Source organism: Marmota marmota, unplaced genomic scaffold (genome assembly GCF_001458135.2).
Source record: "Marmota marmota marmota unplaced genomic scaffold, marMar, whole genome shotgun sequence".
NCBI lineage: Eukaryota > Metazoa > Chordata > Mammalia > Rodentia > Sciuridae > Marmota > Marmota marmota.
Genome location: NW_026000174.1, coordinates 46,917,612 through 46,927,821, shown reverse-complemented (window position 1 = coordinate 46,927,821; position 10,210 = coordinate 46,917,612). Strand labels below are relative to the sequence as shown.

Here is a 10,210-nt window from a genome sequence, read left to right as displayed (position 1 = left end):
TGACATGCTCAACATATGCCTACCCAAAGAGAATCAATGAAATGGAGCTCCAAGTTCTGTGAGGTAATAAACTTATCCTTTCAGTTTTGATTAATTCAGTAGGTATTTATTGAACATCTACTTTATGCTGGGTCTTTTTCAGGCATTAGGGACACAGCAATGAAAAGATGATCTACGTCCACATGCCCTCTGACAGACTATGCTCTAACGGGAATCAGATAACACAGGAGACGGGATGGGATGACAGGATGCTCTGTGACAGGGCGGCAGGTTTGTGAGGAAGGGATGCTTGTCAGACTCTGGAAAGACGCATTTCATGTGGGGTCTGAGTACTGAGAAGAATCCAGCCACATGATAAACAGGGAAGACCAAGCAGAATGAAGAACGAGAATTAAGTCGAAAGGTGGACACAAAGGGGACTGTTTAAAATCCAAAAAACAAGAGTACCAATAAGCCAGGACCATGAGGGAGAGGGCACAAGATGAGGTGGGAGAAGTAATAGGAGCCAGACTATATCGCACTTGCAGGAAAAGGAAAGAGAATTCCTGGTAAAGAAATCAAAGTTCAAAATTAGGCATAAATAATTTTCCCTCTTTCTGTGCTATGCCACCCAAGAAGAATCCTGAAAGTCATAAGGTAGCTCATTGTGCCACCACACCCAGCAAGCTGGGACTGTGTTACTGGCTTAAAGCGACATTTTCTCCATTGCAGGCTAGTCTGTGTTGCATCTGTCACGTTATTTCAAGGTACTTCTTATATTTTCATGTTCTTCCTTCCCATTTTGGTGTGCACACTGGGCTGGTTCTCCTTACCCTATATACCGCATTTCTTTTCTGTTGCAGGCAAGAGTTATCCATCTGGATAAGCACAAGCTTATCTGGTTAGGACTTGCCAGCCAATTAAAACAAACCATTTCCCCCATTCAGGGGGTCACTAAAACTGAAAGGCAACCATGAAAAGTCTTTGTTCATTAAGGTAACAGTAAGGTACAATGGAGATAAAACAATTTAAGTCAAAGGCTTTAAGGGACTCATTTTCCTGTGTCATTTTTGCTATAATGCACAATTGCCTCAAATAATTCAGGGATCAAAAATGCCAGGAGGAATGAATTCAAAACATAATACACCAACCCTACAGAGGCATTCATAAATAAGGAAGTACTCCAATGAAGGGCAGACTTCTTAAACACTACAAAAGATGGATTTCTTGTTACTATTATAAAACTAAGTCCATAAATTTGGGATGTCTTTTACAGTGGTCTTCTTTACTTAGAATAGCAAAATACCACCTAGAGTCCAATGAGAGTCTCTGACTCGGTGAACAGACACATCCCAAGATTGTCCCAACTCAGCACAGGCATAGATGACACACTAACATTTTGTCTTAACCTCACAATCCTTCTCTCCATCCCACACTGCATCAGCCCACAGTCCTTGCTAGCTCTGCCCCTGCATCTCTAATCAAATCCAGGCCCTCCACTTCCACCCACGCTGCCTCGACTCATTTCTTATCATCTCCCACGCAAACTTCTAACAGTCTCCAAACTTGTCTCCCTGATTTAGTGTCACCTCTGCTTGTTCTACCCCTCACACTCACACCAAGTCCCCTGCCTGAAATACATTTTGGATCTTATGATTCCTCTATTCAGAAACCGTAAACAGCTCCCCATCAACTACAAAAGACTCTACGGCACACACACGGCCTTCAGCATTCAGCCTACATTCCCGACTTCCTCCCCTGCAGTTTTCCCAGTTATCCTGACAGGACCCACAGAAGGCTATGGCTTTCCTTTAAACAGCCATGGTCATACATCATTTTGCTTTCTGGGCTGCATTCCCTGACTGTAATGTTCTCCACCCTCCACTGCCTCGAAAACCCCTACTGATTCTTCCTGGCACCATAGCATCACCTTCACTGTAAAGATTCCTGGCTCCCCGTGGCATAATTCAAAAATTCCCACGTGCTTTGCCACCGTAGCTCTTGCTACACAACATTCTTATCCTCTGCTGCAACACTGACACATAAAAATTCACATGCAACAAACTTCCAGGTAGCCTCGCTAAAAAGGTCAAAAGAAACGATGAATTCTAATAATGTATTTCATTTAACTAGGTGAATTTGAGTACAAAAGAATACCTTTCCAAAATATAATCAATACCAAAAAATAACAATTTTTCATATCAATTCTTTGAAATCCAATATGTGTTATACACTTAGAGCATATTTTAAATCCAGACACTGACCTGTCATCAAAACTAACTGATCTATATTTAGATTTGACAAAATTTACGGTTGAAAAATTCATATTCATGTAGCCAAGTTGTTCTAAATATACTTGAAAGTTTTCTGATATCTATACCAAATATTAGGTGTTTTTTTAATTTTCAGTTGAAATAAAAATCAAGCAGCATTTAAAAACCAGTTCCTCAGTCACAGTGGCTACATTTCAAGTGCTCTAGAATGCAGCCAGTGATTATTCTGTAGGATAATTCTGCTCTCCTGTAATTACCTGTGTCTTCATCTCCCTTCCCCATGACATTAGACCATGTCTAATTTACTCGTATCTTCCCATTCTAATGTGAATGAGATTTGAGACATAATGGTGTTTTATGAAAGTTTGTTCAATAAACAAAGGTGTAAATCACTTGACTCTACCACAACACAATGCTGAAAGCAAGAATATAAATGACATTTTTATGAGTATCTCTGCACACTCACATACAATTCTTCATACAGACACCCCCTGCAGCATTCGTCACAACAACCAAGACATGGGAACAACTTACATGACCACTGTCTGATGATTAAAGAAGATGTGATGCACACTCATCTTGGGAAACTAAACTAAACCTCCAGCCTTAGAAAAAGAAGGAAACCCTGCCAGGTGTGGCCACACGGAAGAACCTGAAGGACTTTGTGCAGAGTGAAATAAGCTAGTCACCAAAGGACAAATATGACACACCCTCTGATATCAACCACAGGAGCAGAGGGTGGTGTGGAGGCCATCAGGGACTCAGGGAGGGAAAACAGGGAGATGCTATTCCATCATATAAACCTCTAGTTACACATGAATAAGTAAGTTCTAGACACCCACTGTATAGGATTGGCTTTCACAATATCGTGTACCTAAAATTTTAAGAGAGTAGATCTCATGTTAAGTGTTCTTATCACAAGGGAAAAAAGAGAAGAAAAGCAACAGGAAAAAAAATCAGATCAAAACAAAACAAATGTACTCATGTACTCAGTGGTGTGGGATGCTGATAGTCAGGGAGGGAGCAGGCAGGGAATAATATGGGAATGCTCTTAATTTCTTCCTCAATTTTGCTGTAAACCTAAAACTACTTTAAAAAACAAAATCTATTTAAAAGAGGTAAGAAAACCAATAAAGACTAATTACATTTGATTTGTTACCGATTCCTTCAACATTAAAAATTACTTCATGCATATTATTCCTCCTTGTTCTGGGTCTTCACCCCTCTTTTCCTTGATGCATTGGTGGGTGGTCTGCGTAATTTGCATTCCAATGTTCCAACATTCTCTAGTTGTCTTGCCTTTTCAAATTTAAAAGATTCTGGATACAGAAATCATTCCTTGTACTTTGTAACTATCACACATGGTTTAACACTAATAACAAATTGGAGAATTCTATATATGACATATAATCAATTCTCAGAAGCCTTCTTTTTCTGCGAAGCCCAATCAATTCCAGAAGCTAGCTCTCTCAACGCACACACTGATGCCACCACCTCTGACCTCTGTGAGCACTTTTCCTCTATGTATTACAACATGCTTCCCAGGTGTGACTGTCCTTCACCCAGAAAGGAGCTCTCCTGTCTGCACTTTTCACTTTAACCCTTGTGCAGCACCCTGTGCTGTGCTCTCATCAATAATCCCTTAGGTAATTCTTACTTCCTGTCCCCATTTCCCTCTCCATCCCCAGGAGTCACAGGGTGCAACAATATGACAGGACAAGGCCACCTCCTCAGCTCTCTGGTCAGTTGCCCTCTCTCCTAACTGACAGATAACTCTGAAAAATGAAGGCACACGTAAAGATTTCCACAAAGAGAATTATGGCTAGCTTATCATTTACTCTGATACTGCTTGAAGAACTAAAAACAAAACAAAAAAAACAGAGATGCTTTGGTAAATCAGTCATAGGTCTGTGTTGGTGTTCTTTCTCTCTTGCTTCAACAGCTCTCTGATGGTCTCCATCTCCGCAGCAGTGAACTTGGGGGTTAGAGCCACGTTGTCATAATCAAATTCTTCATCAAGTGAGAAGGGCTGGACTTCATCACCAAATATCTATAAAGGTAACAAAGGAAGAAAAAACATTAATAATATAATTATTGTAAATGAAGATAAAGTGAAAACACAAACTCCCTACTAATAATTAATTAAACATTTTTTAGACATCAACATTCTCATCTAATTAAGCTGTTTTTAAGTAAAGAAATAAATTCAATTATTCAGGACTTAATTTAGGACTCTTAATATGCCCCATTTGTACCATGCTGTATCTGAATGAATATCATTAACTAATTCTGCCCAAGGCAAGAATCAGAAAGTCTCCCCAGCACACATTCATTACATTTTTTACCATTTGTAGTGACAGGGATAGAGACACACGTGGGAAAAACAGGAGTCACATTAAAATGCGAGAAAATATGCCTTAAGATTAGACCAACCTTAAGTACATTTTCACCGTTTACTAAAAAGACCCATATTAATAAGACACAATTTTCAAAGATAAAAACAGACTACCCTTATTATCATTCTTCAGATAATACCCATAATACCTAGCTAATAACAATAGCTATGAAAACACACAGCATTATCTTAAATTGAAAAGCTCAGAATCCCATTTTTTTCTACCAATAATTTAAAAAAAATAACAGTTTATGTAAAGTCAGAGTAGCTGCAAAGAGATAAAACAAATTTTATCTATTTATTCAAAACTTGTGAGTCTTTAAGATTTTCTAAAGGAAAATAAATACAAAGCATATTTTCTAATAAACAGAAAAAGAATGCCTACATTTCATTATATCATGCCCTAAAAAAACCTCCAAATGATGTATGTGATACAATGAAATCAACCTGCACCTCTATCTAACTCTATATGTACAGTGCTACTGAACACTATGGTTCATGCAAGAATGAAAAAAATATATATCCTGAAACTATAGTCTGCTTTAAATATTCTTGCATGGAAGATGATTTCATTGAGTAGCTTTTGCAGTGTTTGTAAAAATGGAGCATACTGCTCAGAAACTATACACTGCTACCCCAGGTGAAAAAGAAATCAAAAAAAGTAGATTTCTGCTATCTGTTTGGCATGTTTTGTAGTTAGGTATGCAGTGCTAAGAGCAAACAACCAGCCATTTACCATCCTTTCTTAGTAAAGCAACAAGAGAACAAATTCCATTGGCTGAGTCATTTCCTTTTTATTAGAAAGTACCCGCATGCTTTCTTGACAAAAGTAATGGCAAGAGCTGCCATTGACTAGCTTGAACTTGTGATACTCCTGCCTTAGCTTAGCCTCCCAAGCCACTGAGATTACAGGCATGCGCCATTATGCCAGGCTATAAACTCATTTTTAAAATGCCAGTGTGAAGATTATTCATTTATAATAAACTTTTGGGTATAAAAAAGATACTTAAATATATAATTTCTTCACTTAGAAACTAAGAATTTTTAACAACTGATATTGTTAAATTATTTTCCTGGGTAGTCTGTTAAATGCTGAAATAGAAAGGCAAGAAACCAAAGATATAATAATTTCACATTTGCAAAGGCCAAATATGATACTCCAGATATTTTAAACCATTTAGGGGATATAATTCCACATGGCCAGTTTACCCCAGAGTCAAAATGTTCGAGGAATGGTCTCTTGCAATCATTCAGCTATTTTCCATTCTTTCCACAAACTCTGTTCCTTTAAATTCTAGGCATTGTGTAAGGTGCTGAGATTACAAATATGAAGACTTGCATGAAATCACAGACAAATTAGATAAATACATAAACAATCACTATAATAAAATGTGGTAAGCACAAATGGTATAAATAAGAGGTGACGGAGACAGAGAATGGCCACTTCCCCAGACCAGGTTGGAGGGGGTTGGAAAGGAAGCTGAGACTGCTAGAAAGGGTGTACAAGGTAACAAGGCTGAGAGGAAACAGCTTTGCAGGGGAAATGTGATGCAGGATTAAAAATAAGATTCAGAATTGCACATTCCTGCATCTGAAAGGAGTTCAGCATTGTCACACTATAAGCTGTAAAAAAGTGGCAAGAGATGGCAGTAATGCCAAGTCATCATAGAGAAGATGGAAAGTCCCCGAAGGATTTTCTTTTTAAAACAGGGCAGACACTTGGTCCTCTATGCATTTCAGCTAAACTCCTTCATTTATTCAACTGTCTACTGAGTGCCCACAATAAAATAGGAGCTGGAGTACAAAAAAGAAAGATGCCCTACCTTCTTGGAGATTGTATCAACACAGCTCACTGTGAAGGTTAAACAGAGGGTAGATCTGAGGGGCATGAGATGTAAGGCTACTGAGATCCTGCTGAAGCCATCCAGGCAAGAAATAATGAGAACAGGGCAAGGGTAGCAAAAATCGAAAAAATACTTAGAAAGTAAAATTAGCAGTGCTTGATGACTGACTAGATATGGAAATGGCTGAAGGGAGAAGAGTACAGGAAGGGAAGCAGGTAAAGATGAGTTCAGTGGTTAACATGTTGAACTCAAGGTACCTGAAAGAAGCCAGATAGAGATCACTTAAATATACAAACCTAAGGCTCAGGAAAAAAAGGCCTAAAGCTAGAGATACTGATTTGGAACCATAACAGGTAGTGATTTAATATGAAAATGCACCCAAGTATGTAGCGTAGGAAAAACCACACTAAGCAGGAACCCTGAGGAACACCAATTCATTAAGGATGGATGGGGAAAAAAACCCAAAGGAGGCAGAGAAGAACAATAAGAGAAGTACACAGTCAGAGAACAGGGAAGTAAGAACGAGTGAAACAGGAGCATCAGGGGAAGATCAGTGGTGTCACAGTATAGAGATCCATTAAAATAAAGATTGCAAGTGTCCACTCGATGGGATCATTGTGAAGTAATTGGTTTCTCCATTCTGATAACATCCAGGCAGGTGATGGAGATCAAGCACATTGTGCACCATACTGAATGAGTGGAAAGGAAGAAAGATCAACCAGTAGAACCTAACGCTTCTGAAATTGTGGGAGTGGAGACAGAAGAAGAGAGAGAGGGAGAGAGAAAACAAATATAAATACACAGTAACCAAAGAGAGGTCCAAGGGGAAGGGAAGGTTGCTTTTCCTTGTTCTGTTCCGGTTTGTTGAGGATGAGAGAGATTTGAACACGTTTGCAAGTTGAAGGGGATGAATCGAGAGAGAAGAAAGGAGAAAATGACCCCAACCATGTTATGTGTTCACTCCATAAATATTTATTGCCTGTCTTGTATGGTACCAAGATCAACACTCATTCTGACCTTTTGCATTTGAATTTAATAAGCCTATGAAGACATGCTTGAGTGAATTTACACTCCTCCAAGACAAGGGACACATATGTGATTCAAAGGAGGACTGCAGTTCAGAAAACATCACTGTGACCTCCCAAGTGATAGCTTTTAAAATACACCAAGGTTGGATTTCTATTTCTGTGTTTCAACTTGTGGGTGCTGAAGTGCACTCCAAGAATTCTCTTCTTCTAAGCTGGGTTCATTTTAGGGTTCTAAACTATTAAGACTCCAAGGTCTTCAATTCCAAACAGAAATTCTGATTTATTTCAAAGAAGAATTTGTTCAGTAGAACACTAACTCCCCTGCTGCTAAACAAACAAACAAACAACAACAAAAAAAAACTTGTGAATTAAGTTATTAACTTGTTATTTTTGCCCAAGGAGCTGAGAGGAATGTGTGGATTTCAGATGTCTAATTTCAAATCTAATTGAAATCTTTTTGTAGCCTCTCAGAAAATAGAATTTGTGCACTATTAGAAAACCCCAAGTTTCCTTTAAATTACTCATGTGACTTATTCTAACAGAGACACTGTTAGACACATTTTCATTCATAGTACCACATAGGCAAATTAAAGAAAACAGAACTAATGCTCAAGTCAATAATGGCAGCATTTAGCTGTAGGCAAGTGTACAAAATAATATGGTAAATAAACTCTCTTCACAGTTGGCAAAATAGGAGATCTCCTATTAAAACACAGCTCAAGTTTCTTCTGTGACTTCTTCTATGGCTTCTACAGTTTTTCCTCTTTCCAATGTGAATTCATTTTGCTCTATAAAGGTATTCAAAACTTCCAAGATTCCTCAAAATAGAGCAACCACGGCAAGAAGTTATTTACAAATAAGAAGAGGAAAGTTCTTGGAAAATGTTGAACTCTAAGAGGAAAATACATGCGTATAAAACCATAATAAAAAAGGGGAAATTTTTAAAAAAACCCAATCCATATCAGAAAGTTGATGGGCTCTTAATAGGCAAGTAAGAGGAAGGCAGGACATTCAGGACAAATGTTCATCTTTGCAGACTGAAGTCACAGAAAGCAAGTACCATTTCCAGCCCCCAAATGGCCTTCTGGTAGGCCCTTACAAGACATATTTCTGGAAACTAATGATTATGTTCTTTTACTGACATTAGATGCTTTAAAATAAGATTAATGCTATTAAACCAAGAAACAGATGGTGTAATATTGTGAATCTAGACAGTTGTGGAAAGCTTCTCAAAAAAGTAATGATTAGAAATAAAAATTCCAACCAAAATATTAGTCTGGATATTCAAAAGATACCAAAAGTCATTCATTCATGGCTGAGAAGTTTGCCAACACAAAAACTTTTCATATCATTTTGATTCCAATGTTAAAAAATGTTTATATTTTCTGTAAAATTAGAAATTTATATTCAGGTTTAAAATACATTTAGACAGTTTTAATTTGTATTTCACTGGCTATTGGATAGATCTCAGCGAACATTAAGCTTTTTTTAACCCATTAACTGAAAACACTTTATGACAACTTTTATAATAGTCCTACAATATGTATATTCTATAATTGCACCTAGGTATAATCAAATTCTTATAAAGTATCAGGTTCCATGTCCACTAGCCAGTCTAATAACTTGCATAGTTGCAACTGAAGTCAAGAACATAAACGGGTCTTCAAAAGAAACAGGTTTCTGCTAGAAATAACCTTGCAATTTTAGCTCCTTACAACTCAGAGAAAGCAATCTGTAATTCAAAAAGCATATTGAAAAGTGGCTGTCCCAATCGATTTCTCTGGTAACCAATTTGGGAGTTTAATATAAGCCTTCAAGCATCCTGGGGTATACTTTGTGATGTCAGTGAACAAAAATACTATGAGAAAAAGAGCAATCTAAAACTGAAATGTGTGGATTATTTCTAATGGAATGAGTAATTCAATAACAGAATGTCTTCTAGTGACAAGTACCTGAACAATTAAAATAATCAAGAGTTGTCCTAGGGGTTTTATTAGAAAATAACAATGAAGAGCCCTTAGCAAGGTCTTGTGCCTAATTCCCTTTACCTTAGAGCAAGAAGGGTGAGAAAGGTCACTTCCCTGCACCATCATCAACTTCTACTGCTGCACATTTGCTAAATGCATAGAAGAGTCACAAAATAATAGCAAAAGATGACCTCCAAGTTTTACATTTGGGAAAGTAAATGTAGAGCAGAGATTCGATTCTTCCCTGTGTTTGATGCATATGTTTAGATGACATTTCCCAGGCTCCTCGGTGGCTAGACATGAAGATGCAACTAAGTGTTTGACAAAGGAATGTGAGCAGCAACGAAGGGCCCTGGGTCCTCAGCCTTGCTCCCAAGCTCCCATCTCCTGCCCCTGCATTTATAAAGGTGACCTGATTCAGAGGAGGACATGCAGAAGAGGACATTTTCCCAAGGGGTAGTGGACATCCAGAGAGAAAGAAACTGGGTCCTTGATGATGCCACCTGGTTACTTTAAGAGCCTCTACAGGCTGTCAAATGAGAGAAATAAACTTCTACTTCCCATTAAATTATTATTGGGATTCTCTGTAATAGCAGCCTAACCTGACCTTAACTAATACAAAAGGTTCACAGTACCTTAGAAATAATGATAATAAGAAACATGGCCAGTTCAGACTAACAGAGATAAGAAATTGTCTGTTCCTTCTAATGCGTGATCCCTAGGT

General features: G+C 38.0%; 1 protein-coding gene across 3 annotated transcripts in view; it reads right to left on the bottom strand.

The window, feature by feature from the left end:
* Positions 1–4,068: 4,068 nt before the first annotated feature.
* Iftap (intraflagellar transport associated protein) overlaps positions 4,069–10,210 on the bottom strand; it is a 57,904-nt gene continuing 51,762 nt past the window's right edge. For all 3 annotated transcript variants that reach the window (XM_015477790.2, XM_048788621.1, XM_048788620.1), the window contains exon 7: positions 4,069–4,302. In XM_015477790.2, coding sequence (XP_015333276.1) covers positions 4,153–4,302 — 150 coding nt within the window. In that variant the 3' untranslated portion in view covers positions 4,069–4,152. The remainder of the gene's footprint in view (positions 4,303–10,210) is intronic.